This window comes from Homarus americanus, unplaced genomic scaffold (assembly GCF_018991925.1).
Source record: "Homarus americanus isolate GMGI-L3 unplaced genomic scaffold, GMGI_Hamer_2.0 scaffold46583, whole genome shotgun sequence".
Taxonomy (NCBI): domain Eukaryota; kingdom Metazoa; phylum Arthropoda; class Malacostraca; order Decapoda; family Nephropidae; genus Homarus; species Homarus americanus.
This window is the reverse complement of record NW_024731675.1, coordinates 610,566-625,614: the sequence shown is the minus strand read 5'-3', so window position 1 is coordinate 625,614 and position 15,049 is coordinate 610,566. Positions and strand designations below refer to the sequence as shown.

At 40.2% G+C, this 15,049-nt stretch overlaps 1 protein-coding gene across 7 annotated transcripts; it reads left to right on the top strand.

Moving 5' to 3' along the window:
- The first annotated feature begins 761 nt into the window (after nucleotides 1-761).
- On the top strand, nucleotides 762-10,193 carry LOC121867699 (max-like protein X). 7 transcript variants are annotated; one of them, XM_042367720.1, is made up of 7 exons: nucleotides 762-896; nucleotides 1,144-1,226; nucleotides 6,081-6,170; nucleotides 8,469-8,680; nucleotides 9,178-9,345; nucleotides 9,531-9,647; nucleotides 9,859-10,193. In XM_042367720.1, the coding sequence occupies exons 2-7, from the start codon at nucleotides 1,205-1,207 to the stop codon at nucleotides 9,925-9,927; spliced, it is 678 nt and encodes a 225-aa protein (XP_042223654.1). In that variant the 5' UTR covers nucleotides 762-896; nucleotides 1,144-1,204; the 3' UTR covers nucleotides 9,928-10,193. The 7 variants fall into 7 exon arrangements, with proteins under 7 accessions (XP_042223654.1, XP_042223652.1, XP_042223657.1 ...); XM_042367718.1 differs by having other exon boundaries at nucleotides 8,460-8,680; XM_042367719.1 differs by having other exon boundaries at nucleotides 865-892; nucleotides 1,142-1,226; nucleotides 8,460-8,680.
- Nucleotides 10,194-15,049: the final 4,856 nt, after the last annotated feature.

The window sequence follows — 15,049 nt, the reverse complement described above, 5'->3', positions numbered from 1 at the left end:
TAATACTGTGCTGTACAAATTTCTGTGTCACCCTCCTATACAAGATATATTATGTTGAACCACTCCTTTGTCTGGTTGGGAGCTATTAAGCAACGGTTCAATTGGATTACTAAACTATGCTTACCACAGTTGCATAAGGACATCAGTATCTTTAATTATACAGGGTGGCCTAAATGTCCCTATTAAATATATGCATAAATCTTTAACCTGTCCACTGTATTTTGAAAGCACATCGGGAGTTATTATTACAACTGTTGCCTCAAGTCTGGTGAAGAATGTGGCGTATCAGGGTCTGTTAATATCCACCTCGTTCAAAGCAGAGATTTGTCTAAAAGGTGATCAATATACTGGCCTGAGAGGTGGTGGAACAGGTAAAAGAGGGTAAACTGACCCTGTTAACTGTAGATTATGTAGAGGGAAAGATGGTGCTTATAGGGACATTTGGACCACCCTTATTATTTTAGGAATCACTGGGTGTAACTAGAGAATGACTCATTGGTGTTCACTCAAATCAGGATAATTTATTCATTGATCTAGGGGGTGGGAGGGGGGTGGTTGAGTTAGTGGGGGACCCTTTTATATCTCCGGGCCCCTGTAATTGCAGTGTAAAAGATAAATAGACAGTTCTGATGAGCTAATAAGTGATGAAGGTGATAAATAGAGTAAATTAAGTAAATACAGTGTAGAAAATTTTGTGAATAAGTAAATATGTCAAACTACGTAAATATGTCAAACTACGTAAATAAATAACTATATTAAAATAAATAACTAAATAACACCAGAAAATAAGTAACTAATACCAGTAAATAAGTAAATTAGGTAGACATTATATGATATAGTGATCCTGTTAAGCACTTGACTGACCTTCCAAGACTCAGCTGATCACAACAACACAGGTAATTAATCTCTTTAAACCTACCTGTTAATTAAAACACCTTTATTAACTGACTTATCTGATAGAATGATGAAGTAATTATAATAGAGTAACTGTAGGTAAATAATAAGAAAGATAAATTATTCGATGATTTTAAGATAAGTTTTTAATTATGGTTTTTTTAAGTTTTGTTAAATTGTTATATTATTAATTTAACTTTAATATTATGTTAACTTTGTGTTTTATGATGATTTTTTTTTTACCTATAGGTTAAGTCTGGATTAGAGAGGCCAGACAGACAGACATCAATAGCCTCTGGTGTAGTGTATAATGGCAGAAGCTAATATTGAAGGTTAGTATAATAGTTAAATATAATAGTAATAGTAGTTAAGTAGTAGTAGTAGTAGTAGTAGTAGTAGTAGTTATGGTCGTATTAAATGGTTATGGTGGTTGTGTGGATAATGGGGTTTAATGTTTCCTTAGGTTAGGGTCTGTGTGTTCTCTTTTCTATTTATTTATTTAAAGTATTACTGTTGGACATAACATTGAGTATTTTGAACCCCATAATAATGACACAGTTGAATTTAATTGATTTTTAAGTAGATTTAAGGTATCAGGTATGTGTGACGTCATCCGGTAGTGACCAATGAGGTATCGATATCATTACGTAGATTTTTTTCGACCAATCACATTGACCAGTTTCACAATAGCCGTGGTTCGTTGTCATTCGTGAGCCTACGATTATTTTAAGTTTATTGCCGAGGTTTACGAGAAAGACGATCATTCTATCCAATTCTTACGTATCCCTGGTCCTTCCACTTATAACTAAGGTATTGTACTTTCAGACATTGTGCATCCCATAAATTTAAATAATGAAACATTTAGTAGTTTAAGCTAGGCCTACCGGGATCTGGGGACGGAGTTAGGTTAGGTTAGATGACTCGTATTTGTTTTCTTCCCCAAAAACCCTTATTTCTCAGGTTCTCCCCCATTATTATTTGGGGGGGAGGGAACTAGCAATGTCCGCCAAAAATGAAGGTCAGATTCGTTTAAAATTCACCAAATTACACTGGAAAATCATATTGGTCAACCCTCATGTCCTAAAGTAAAAATTGGCCCTAATTTATTGTAATTAACATTTCCACTAAGTCATCCAATTCTATCAACTCCTTCTGGTGTTAAGTCTGAAAACCTTAACCTAACCAACACCCGGACAAATATCCACAGCGTTTATTTTTAAAGGTATGGAGCCTTAAACCGTCCCATTCCATACTTGACTCAAGGGTTTTATTTGACGTGATAAATTTTGGTGGAAATTTTTTATGGGAAGATTAAATAAACTATCAAATTTTAGGTTGGGTTAAGTTAGGTTAGGTTAGGTTAGGTTTGGTCAGGTTGAAATTATTTTTGTTTTTTTTCTAACCTCCAAACAGGTGGATGACCTAAACAATAATTTTACCATTTTAATTTTATTTTATGTATCAACTCCCAGATCACTTGTGTCTGTCAGGGTCAGGCAAACTTATTACATAGAGGCCACAGTAAAATAATGTGATGTATGAAAGGCCATACATTCATTATATTGCTTTTAAATTAAAACTTAATGATAAATTTAAATCCAAAACTTAAACACGGCAGGGGGGGGGTGGGTGTATTTCAAAACGTATTTAGCGATGCAGCGACCGCTGGTCACAAACACTCAGTAATACGATTATGAAACAGACATCAATAACGTTTTCTTTAAAACAGAAGGAAGTTTAGAAAAAGGCAAATAAGGACAGTTTGAGACTGTCCTTTTTATTTGAAAGTTAAAGGACAAACAGGTCTCAAATACATGAGTCTTTTACTTTACACTGGACCTAGCAGTATTACCCACTGTGTGACCTTGATGCCAAATCTTACAATAACATTAATATTACACTTTTCAAAACTGATGTTATAAGATAATTATGTTACTTGTGTAATTTATTGTAAGTGCCAGGTATTAACTCTGATGAGGCTTGGGTGTGGGGCTATACTGCCAGACTGGGGGTCATTAATACTAAGGGTAACTACTTAACTCTAATCTTAATTTCTAAGGGTCGTTGCCACCAGACCCCCTCTGGACAGCATGTAGCTCGTTAGGTAGCGGGCAGAGTGGACTAGGCATTAGGTTAGGTTTTTCATTGACCAGATCAATAAGGGGAAAGAAGGGTGAAACCACAACATGTCTTAGTTCTTTCAAATGTTCCTTCTGCTCACTTCAGTTCATTTTTGATACTACCTAATCACAGTTCTTCTTGGTAGCATGTTGATGGTCTAGGCACATGGGTAGTGTAATTCTGATATCAGGGTCACTTGGACGGAAATAAAGGTAACTACTGTGGGGGAAATGAATACTCCTAAAATACTTAAAGAACAAGTTTATTAATATAAAATCAAAGGAGAAAATAGATGTTATTAACATATAACTACCAGGCTCAACTCTTGGGCCTATTGCAGACTCTGTATTTCTTATGTACTTGTTTCCTTATTTTCCAATTTACTCAACAGCAATTACTCAGATATTACACTCTTACGGTGCACCCTCTTACTGGTGTCACATTACATTACATCGCAGGACCAGTTCCTTGTCCTTACTCCCAATACACTAATACTGATACAAACACCGACATGGGTCCACCACCCAACATGGGGTAATTATTAACAAACACATACAACCACACTGTGGACCATAACTCCAAGGCCTGTCCCAGGGTATAGCACTGGCGCCTCTAACAACTGCTGTTGTGGTCGGTTACACTCCGACCCGAGGTGGGTCTGGGGTCCTCGGCCCACGAGGTAGAGTGGAGCTGATAAATCATGCCGAATCAGCACCATCACTCCTATATTGACCACTGCTGGGTATCCACCGGCTCCGAGCGACCGGTGGGTTTCAATTAAGCCCACCCTCGATCTGGGAAGGAAGGTGAAAGATGATATGGGAGGTTTTTTTGGGTAAGCATGGTGGGTCACAAACAAATCTTCAGTCTCGCCACGTCAGATATTTACGTTATATTACTTCTTACACTGGGTGAATGACAATTCCACTGTTAAGCATGAACACTGATGAACACTGATATTCACTACAATAGACTGAATCAAACTGAATGCTTATAAACACAGAACATACCTGGGAACGAAGGTGAAAGATGATACGGGAGGTTTTTTCCTCCCGCCTCGCACTGGTTTATATACCCCCGAGTTGCCAGCGATCGCTACTTACGCAATGACAGAAATTACAAACAATCTAACTGTTACTCATTCAAGGATGACCCTCACTTGACAAAGGTCTGGCGAATTACTAAAGTTGATTTACACAGACTAATTCAAGGTTGCGTTTGCCAGTAGAGAGTGCAATAAACGTAGTGACAACTGTGTTCGAAGGCGGGACTTACTGGGAGTGATCCTGAGGGTAAAACAGGTGGGAAAAACACATCTCTCCTGAGATTCTACAAGCGCGGTGGATTTGAATGTTATGTAGCGTAATATGAATTAAAATGGGTTTTTAGGAATGACAATGATGTGAGCAGTACAGGGCAGGAGGTTCTTGGTAATCTCAGAAGTGGGCCAAATTGAAAGTCTTCGAGGGCCGCATGTAACCCTAGGGTCTAAATGGTGTCGGTGGTGATAACACTCTTCATGTGAGGTCATAACTACTATCACGTCATGTACAGCCTCTCAGCTTGACCTATGACATGTTGGTAACTTAATGTAGAGAGACATATATCTTCCACTGGACACTTACAGTACATCAGCGGCCCTTTGGCTAATCTCCCTGGTTGAACACGTACGGTCGGGTGGGGTTACGTAACACTTGACAAATTCCTGTTTATTTATTTATCTCTCAAACTATTAAGTCAGCCGGTGGGAAGGTGTCGGTCACGCGGGCCTAAATAATTCCACATCTTGTCGGGCACTGGTAATCGTCTCAGCCTGGGGTTAATTTTTTTCCTGGATGATTGTTGTGAAATTATTTTTTATTATTGAGATATAATTCACCACCAGCACCACCATCAATACCACCAGCACCACCAACCAACCAACCAACCAACCAACCAACCAACCAACCAACCAACCAACCAACCAACCAACCAACCAACCAACCAACCAACCAACCAACCACCACCACCACCACCACCTACTGAGTTATCTGCCATGTACAGTACTCCAAATTTAGTACATTAGCCGCTGTACAGTACATGTTGGCTTGACCCTGAACACAACCCCTAGTGTTTAAAATGACCTATAGTGAACCACAACTAATCCCCCCACACTGTTCCTCCTCATTACTACATTTGTTCTGCCCAAAATGTTCATTATAACTTGTTCTTATAAATAAATACAAAGAGATGAAAGTAAATTGTTCCTCTGTCCATATTAAATATTATTGTGGTATTAAAAATAGGAGTTTATATACGTATTACTGTAGCGCTGCTGAAAATAATGTACCTAGCAGCCAATCTCACATTCCTCTACAGTATCACACTTAAATTATATTACACCAGACAAACATGACAGTCACTCGGACAACTATCTCTACTCTGGGTGATCGATGAACTCCTGTCGCCTCGGTAGGGTCGTCAAAATCCTTCGTCCGTTCAGTCGTATTTATTCAACCCAATTTTCGATAGATTGTTTTTGGGTGACTGTACTGTAGTGCCAGTTATGTCGTTAGTGCCAGTTTAACAGTCTGTCTTATACAGTTCACAAGTGTATCGTATCTTGAAACACTTTATGAGTTGTGTTTTAAGGATAAGACAGTTATGGGGTTTATAAAATGAGGCGTGAAGGGGGGTGTGTGTGTGTGTGTGTGCGTGTTTGAGCGTGTGTGTGTGCTTCTGTACACACCTTCTCACTAACTTAGACTGTGGAAAAGTGTTAATTAACCGCTAACTAATATAACCCTTACCATGTATTACTTAAATTCCTATTACCTTCAACCAACTTAGTCAAAGCCTTCATTTGCTAACAGTCTAAATGTATAATGTATTGCATTGTATATGTCTATTGTATTTAGTTTGAGATATATGTTGCTTTTAATACATCACATTGTAGTTTCTGTAGATGGTGAACTGAAGGGTAGCTGTAGCTGTATCACCTGAGAGTTAGAGAGTTTGCTGTAAGTAAGAGTGATTGTTAGAACTGGCTTCATGTCACCAAGAGTAAGATCACGTCCCATCCACAGACGATCGAGAGTCAGACCAGCGGTATCCTTTCTCGCGGTGCAGCTCAACCGGCTCCATCCATACCTTGACTTCCTCAGCCAACAATACAGGTCAGCAACTCTCATCACGTACTCTTAAGATGGATTAGAATCGGTCGAGTGATTGGACGCATCGATTCGGCTCCTGCCACATTTAGAATCGGTCGAGTGATTGGACGCATCGACTCGGCTCCTCCCACTTTTAGAATCGGTTCAGTGATTGGACGCATCGACTCGGCTCCTCCCACTTTTAGAATCGGTCGAGTGATTGGACGCATCGACTCGGCTCCTCCCACTTTTAGAATCGGTTCAGTGATTGGACGCATCGACTCGGCTCCTCCCACTTTTAGAATCGGTTCAGTGATTGGACGCATTGATTCGGCTCCTCCCACATTTAGAATCGGTCGAGTGATTGGACGCATCGACTCGGCTCCTCCCACTCTCATCTCCTGCGGCTATCATTACCGTTCGTCGGAGTCGTTCGATCATTGGCCGGTTTAGGACGTATAACACATCTGTCTCGTTACAGACTGGCCGTAGGTTGACGTGCCCGCCCTTAAAGGTTTAAGTGTGTGGTGACCGTAAGTTGTCAGAGTGGCACCATTCTCTTGTAGTCGTTATTTATTGTACAGTGTTAGAAATTGACAAGTATGGTTTGTTGATGTAGTGTTGTAACTCCGAGAAGACCAACCAATCACCTTCAGGGAATCGTAACCAAAAGTGGGTGGAACTTTTGTTGATGGGTCAAACCTTTTAATTAATTAACCATTTACAATTACTAGACCATTTTTAATACACTTGGTGTCTTCAGTTAACTAGTGAGTCATGTAGAGTAATGGTGAAATATATTTAATGATGAAAACTGTAAGAGACTGACTTACATAATATAACTTATAATTATTATTTATTTAAGACTTACGGATCATTCTGGTCAGTTTGTGTTTCTGACGTCGATTTTTTCTGGGTCTTGTAAATATCTTGTAAATGGCACACGACAAAAGGGAATTAACTTAACCCGCACATTAAATTATTACGCCGTTGTGTGTGACTGTGTGTGTGTGTGTGTTGGTCCTGTTCCCATCGCCATCTAGTACCTAGCGTGAAAACCAAACAAGACTGATGGAAAATCACTCGAGAATTCATACTACTACCAAGTCCATTACGACAAGACTCTCACAAGACCATTCCACATTTTTGTCCCCTGCTTGTGTGTGTTTGTACGTTGCTCTGTGCTTACTAGATATTACTTAATTTACTAGTTATTAATGTTCTTTCTGCTGGTATAGTAGTCACACCACACTAACCAATGATATTTTAGTAGAGTTTTTTTGTATATGTAGGTGGTGAAGGCAAAGGTAATGTGGGCTTTCTTTACCTCATTGGACTTCAACAAGTAAGGTCTTTAAACATGGAACAAGTTCATTTAATTACTCTTGTTTCATCAGTAAATAGAAATAATATAACTTTCTCTTGATGTGATAAATTTGTTGATGGCATTATGGCTGCTGCTGGTTTGTCTTATTCATCCTCTCACCATTGACCATCTTACTAGTTATTAAGGTCTGGTCTTGTCCTTTGTTGTCCAGTGATAGTACAGGAGGAAAGTGGAGTACTGTATAATGTACCTAGACAGTGCAGGTATACAATGTACCTAGACAGTGCAGGTATACAATGGACCTAGACAGTGCAGGTATACAATGGACCTAGACAGTGCAGGTATACAATGGACCTAGACAGTGCAGGTATACAATGGACCTAGACAGTGCAGGTATACAATGTACCTAGACAGTGCAGGTATACAATGTACCAAGACAGTGCAGGTACAGTATAGAACATCGCACAGTAACAACCATTGACCTAACATAATATACGTCAGTTCATTAGATAGGGTCATGTTATCTAATAGATCTTGTGTTTGGTCTCATTAACAACATCATATGTGGTGTTGTTCATAGTCTTGTTCATTATGTTGTTCAAGACCTGGACTACACTGCAGGGTCATATAACAATATGTGTCAGTAGTTGGGAAATGTTCTGATTTATATAAAGTGTCTTTTCCTTGACTTTACCTTGGATCACCTGAGGATTAGACACCCAACTTATTTCACCTGATTATTAAACATCCTAATGCTAACCTAACCAAGTCTTAACTAACTTAAACTAACCTAACCAAATCTAATCTAACCTTACCTAACCATACCTAACCATACCTTACCTAAACTACCCCCTCCACAGGTATATGATAAAGGTATTTAATCATCAGGTTAAATAAAGCTCGCGGTGGTAAATCTTGAAGCGATCCTCTTTCTATAATAACAACAACAACAACAATCACCGTCGTCCAATTTATAAACCTCGCAGATGTAACAGATGACGAGGACAGCGACCGCGGTAACCAGATGAGCTACAAGGAACGGCGCAGGGAGGCCCACACCCAGGCCGAGCAGAAACGTCGCAACGCCATCAACAAGGGCTACGACTCCCTCCAAGACCTGGTGCCCACGTGTCAGAATACAGAACAGGGGCAAGGTTACAAGATGTCCAAAGCTACAGTCCTGCAGAAGAGTATTGATTACATACAGGTAATGACTGTACTGTGGTGAGTGGTTTAGGGTCATGTAAGGTGGTTAGATAATAATAATAATGATAATACAATAATAGTGATAAAAATAGTAATAACAATAATAATCACAGTAATGATGATGTTTATTCAGTAAAATCATTCTTGAGGGGTTACGTCATCATACTCAAGGGGTTAAGTCATCACACTCAAGGGGTTACGTCATCATACTCAAGGGGTTACGTCATCATACTCAAGGGGTAAAGTCATCATACTCAAGGGGTTAAGTCATCACACTCAAAGGGTAAGTCGTCATACTCTAGGGGTTAAGTCATCATACTCCAGGGGTTAAGTCATCATACTACAGGGATTAAGTCATCATACTCAAGGGATTAACAAATAGCTCCAATACATACCTCACAATATTCAACCATCTAAACTTAGGCTGGGAAATACAAAGAAATATTGAGTTTTTCTCCGATTCGATAAAAATAACATCGTCCTTTATCCTGTTGACAGTTTCTGAAGAAGGAGAAGAGCAAGCAGGAGGAGGAGGTGGCAGCTCTGCAAAAGGAAGTGGTCGCTCTCACCATTATGAAGCTGAACTACGAGCAGATCGTGTCGGCCCATCAGAGTCAGCCCGGCCAGATGAGCAAGCAGATTTCCGACGATGTGAAATTCCAAGTGGTATGTATGCACCAAATCTAGGCTGAGTTAGTAAATGACCGAACTGTTTTTTTCACCTTAAGCCAGTAAATCCTCTTCTGTTTTCTCACAATAAACTTTCACTCGATAAGTTATTTTTATCGCTGCTACCCCGAAAAAATTTCTCTAGGGTGTTGGGCATTAAAGTCGGGCGCGTTGTGTTGCAGTTCCGTGCTGTTATGGACTCCCTGAACCAGTCGTTTGAGCGCTGCGTGGCCACCAATAATTTTGCCGAGATTTCAGGATCGGTCATATCGTGGGTCGAGGAGCACTGTAAGCCCCAGGTAAGATCGTGGTACAGTACTGTGTGTGTTTGTGATGCTGGTGTGGTGTGATATAATTAATTGAACTGACGCCACAGATTACAGTCACAAAAATACACACATATACACAAAATACACTTACATACATAGACAAACACACACACACACACAATATTTAATCTCTTGTGGGGGTTAATATAAATATTTCCGCGACTTGTGTCATCATTTACAGATCTTGCGGGAGATCATGTGTGGAGTTCTCCAGCAGCTGGGGAGACAGGACATGTCTTACCTCTCTTAACACACGTCTTCCTGCTGCTGCCGCCGTCATCATCAGGACGCCGAGGAATTTACCACAAATATACAGGGTCATTTATTATCTGCGAACCTTAATTTATTACTATATTTCAAGACGTGCAATTAACAGGAACCTAAATACTATACAGAGGTGCTCCCTGACTTATGACGGGGTTAGGGACCCAAATCCAGGTCGAAGTCAGACTGGTCGTAAGTCTGACTTAGATAAAAAAAAAAAATCAAATTAAAAAAAATGAAGTAAATAAAAAATCTACAAATAAATAAATAATGAGGAATGGATACAGTGTGACTGAGCACTTACCTTTAATGTAGTCAGCTGAATGCACACGGGGCCCTCATAATTTTCTATATACAGGATACATGGAGACTATATTAATTGGATGAAGCAGAGGAGGAGACAGGGCTGGGTGGGTCATCAATGTCGCTTTCTTCAGACAGGTTTATGTACTGTGGAAACTTGCTGGTTGAAGGTATTGGATCATCTTGAGGGAGTGAAGAGGCAGCACTGGTGGGGCGTGAGGAGCCAGTACTGGGGGACTTCTTAAAATAGATGTCCAATTTAGACTGCACAGTTTGCTTTTTCTTTTCATTATAAATTTCTCTGTAGCAAGCAAGTGCATCTTGGATCATTCTGTCAACTTTGGCATAATGCTCATAATTTTGATCCATGCAATCAAACATTTGCATTACTTTATTAATTGTAGCAAATGCCTCAGCCTTTTGTTTCACTGAAAACTTTTTGGGGGGTGCAGGTTCTTCTTCTACATTTTGTCTCTCTTCTTCCTCTGCAATTTTCTGTGCATCTAGTTCAATGAGATCCTCGTTACTTAGCTCTTCTGCTACACTTTCAACCAACTGTCCAACATCTTCATTATCAATTTCTAACTCCAGCTGTTTACCCAACTCCACTATCTTGTTACTAATATCCAAAATAACTTCATTTTCATTAAATCCTTTGAAACTGTTCACATATCTTTTCAGGATGTCCTTCCATATTCCATTCATGCAATGTTGTGTAACCTGATCCCATGCTGCACTAATGTTCTTTATACATGACAAAACGTTGTACTCCTTCCAAAACTCTCTGAGCGTTTTCTCACCTTCAGTAGCAGCAACAGCCTGAGCGAAGGTCGTGCGTAAATAATACGCTTTAAAGGCAGCAATAGCACCTTGATGATAGAGGTAGTGTTAGGTGGAATATACACTACCTTAACATCAGGTGTGGTGGGTGTCCCGGAGCATTATCCAAAATCAGCAAAATCTTGAATGGAATCCGTTGTTGCAGACAATACTCCTTGGCTCGTAGAATGAAACAAGTCATGAACCAATCCTCAAACAGTGCTAAGGTCATCCAGGCTTTCTTATTACTGCGATAAAACACTGGCAGTGTGTGCTTGCTGACATGTTTAAAAGCCCTGGGGTTCTCTGAATGATAGATCATGAAGGGCTTTAGCTTGAAACCAGCAACATTCCCCCCCAACTGACGTGTAATTCTGTCCTTGAATGCCTTGAATCCGGGCATTGTTTTTGCCTCTTTGTGGATGTATGTCCGCTCAGGCATGCGCTTCCACAATAATCCAGTCTCATCCACATTGAATATTTGCTCAGGCAAATAATTCCCGTCCACAGTCACATCATCTAACTCCTCCTTAAAAGCTTCGGCAGCACCAACATCGGCACTAGCTGCCTCTCCACTCACCTTAACATTGTGTAGACTGTAGCGTTTTTTAAATCTATCAAACCACCCATGACTTCCTGTAAAGGTTTGATCACATTCATCTCCTGCCTGCTCCTTCAGGCTTTGGAACAGGCTTCTTGCTTTTGCCTGTATGGTTAGAAGGCTTAAGGGTACACGCTTCTGTATCTGGTCTTCTATCCATATCACCAATAATTTTTCCATATCGTGAATAGGACCTTGTCTTTTCTTAGAAATTATAGTTCCCTTTATTTGTGTTGTTCCTTTCACTACTTCACGAATACGTTCCTTGTCCTTCAGAATAGTGGATATGGTCGAGTGTAAGAAACCTAGGTCACGTGAGATTGTTGCTACAGTTTTTCCATTCTCATGCTGTGTTATTATCTTCATTTTCATCTCAAAAGTAATTGCCTGTCTCCTTTTCTTCTGAACACCACCAGCACTCTCACTTGTACACTTTCCAGTCATTATAAAGTCAATTAAATATGATAATAACGAAAGTTCACGGCGTGATCAGTAGGATACGATAGCCAAACACCAACTAAGCACTCCACTGAGTGGAAGCTGTACCCACGCGGTGACCCGGGCCAAGCCAGCCACGCTCTCGCCCGGGACAGAAACGTTTCGGTATAGAAAATGTGCGCGTCATTTGAAAATATTTTTGGTCACGACTGCCGCGGTCGTATGTCCCGACGGTCGTAAGGTCAGAGCAGGTCGTAAGTACTGATGGACGTAAATCCAAGCAGTTGTAAGTAGGGGAGCACCGTATTCTTTGCAATGATCAGATGTCCTGTAATATAGTGATTAATTAATGTTCCTGGATGATTTAACCCTATATGCCTATATTTTATAAGTATGTAAATGCATAGCTATAGTTCTGTACAGTAGAGATTATTGGACAGTGAGAGTCCAAACTTATTTCCAATTTTGAATAAGATCTTTTAAAAAAATTTACCAACTTAAAAACAAAATATTAGCTTGTTTTTTGTTTAAGAATATGATAGTTAAATTAATTAGTATAAGAGTTAAATTACAGTGTAGTCTACTGTACCTGTATTTTGTATTATAGAGGTTGTAGAGGTAAGAACATGTATTTTGGCCAATAACTGTATACTTTACCTCTCAGTACAGGAGTGTCGGTACAGTTGCCAGGGCAGATCTCTTGCGTCATCATGGCAAGCCCAAAGTAGCCAAATGCATGGTATGGTATACACAGGACGATGTAAAACATAAAGTATTCATTTGTTAAAGTTTATTTATAGATACTGTACATAAATTTTTGTTCATTACATTTGAAACATCAATCTTTGTTAATTAAATTTGAAACAAGAGAAAACTATGATACCGTATTTTCATTAAAATATCACATCACAAGTATATTTTACCTTAACTGTGACTGAATGAATATATTCTCAGAAATAAATATGGAAATGTAATATTTTTGCTGAAATGACGTACATATTACAGTGGAAAGTGGGATAAAATCATTACGAAAACAATGACTTTCGCTTTCTTTCGTTGTTCAAAAGATTTTACCATAATTGCTTTTCGAATGGTTTTCAATTAAAAAACTGTTGTACTGTACTGTACTACAATAATATTCTATCCTATCATTAGCCTCATAATCCCACAACTGAAAACCATTCAAAAAGCGATTACGGTAACATCTTTTGAACGAACGAAAGCGAAAGTCAATGCTTTCGTCACAATTTTATCCCACTTTCCACTGTAATACGTACGTCATTTCAGCAAAAATATTACATTTCCATATTCTCAGAAATAAATAATAGTTTTGTTGAAACGTAATGTACAGTATTTAATATTAAAATGCAAAAAGAGCTATAAAAACAATTAATACTGTACACCCATAATGTACTGGCTGGCATCTCCACTCGTCCCTGCTCCCGCCTCCAGTGTCACCACTCCTCCCCGCTCTATCCCTCCGCCTCCTCCACATTGTCACTACTGCCGACAACAAACACAAATGTTTTGTGAATAACTGCACCTCCACTTCCTATGTACAGTACTTGTACTGAACTGTACTGTGCTGTGCATTTTTACAAACAATAAACATGGCAAGAAAAGCTATTAAAAAAAAAGAGATAAAAATTTCACTTTACTGTACAGTATCTATCCTCGGCGACAGGACGGGGGTCATCGGACTCATCGTCACTCAATTCCATAACGGGTGGTGAAGTGGGGGCGACGGTGGATTCAGCTGCTTCCTCACTGCCGCCAGTGATTGATGGTGTTGTATCTCTCCTTCGGCGATCAAAGAACATGGTGATGGGGAGTTGTCGTCTCTTTCTTTTCATTTCTTCCATGATGTTTTTGTATGGAGCAACTCCACCTTCTCCTGCAGAGTCGTCACTTTCTTCTGGCGCTTAGGGGTGACTCCAGCTGGTGTCTTTGATGCTCTTTTAGGGGCCTTGGTAAATGTGGGTAGCAAGGGTAGCAACTACAGTTCTGATGTTAACACAAGCGTGGTTACAGCGAGACTGACTGAGTGAGGGAGCGCGGGGTGGCGTGACGCGCTATGCGTGTGTGTGTGTGTGGGGTAGCGGGCGGTGTGCAGTGTTTGGTGCCGCGTGCGATTTGAATGTACTTCAATCACTTCAATGTACAGAATATTCCTCCAGCGGCAATCCGCGTATTTGCAAATCCGTGTATGCTAAACCCCCGTATGTTAAGGGCCGACTGTATTGGCAGCCCTGTCCGGTTGCATTGCCCGAAGCTCGTTCTTGGATGGCCTCGCCCCAACACAAGTGGCCGGGCATGACGACAGAGAATGTGGCCCTATAGATGACGGCCACTCGTGTATGATGTTGTTTCAGCCATCCAGTCGGTAAATAGATACGCAAGTGTTTTTCATGTGAATCGGTAAAGTGAACCAATGAACTAAGGAATGGAAGCAGGTCAGTCGGACACTCATGAAAGAGCCGGTAATGGCGGTGACAACATATGGTGATGGTTACGTCCGTGTTGTAAGTCCCTGGATGACCCGGTGTTTGTGGCGCCGTAAGGTCTTCGAGGACTCTCTACGTTGTGGTTAGTGTGAGATTGTGAGATGGAGTACCATCGTACGATATGTTTTCCCATGTGTGCAGGCGGGAGTTTGTCTGTGACAGTGCCGGGTTGCCAGTCACCATCTGACGCTGCAAGAGTAAAGTCTGCAAAGAACCTGTCTGTTATACAAACCTCTCACAGTTAGTATTAGTTGAGTGAAGGTGTGTTGGTGGCTTGTGTTGTGGCTCACACAGTTATTATGTTACCGTGTAGATATATATAACGGTTCATTGTTGTTTACTGAACACATACATACATCAGGTAGATCCACAATGGAAACGTGGACAAGAAAATCTCTATAAAACCACACGGGAGGAGGTGGTAACATTGCAGTAAACAGCGG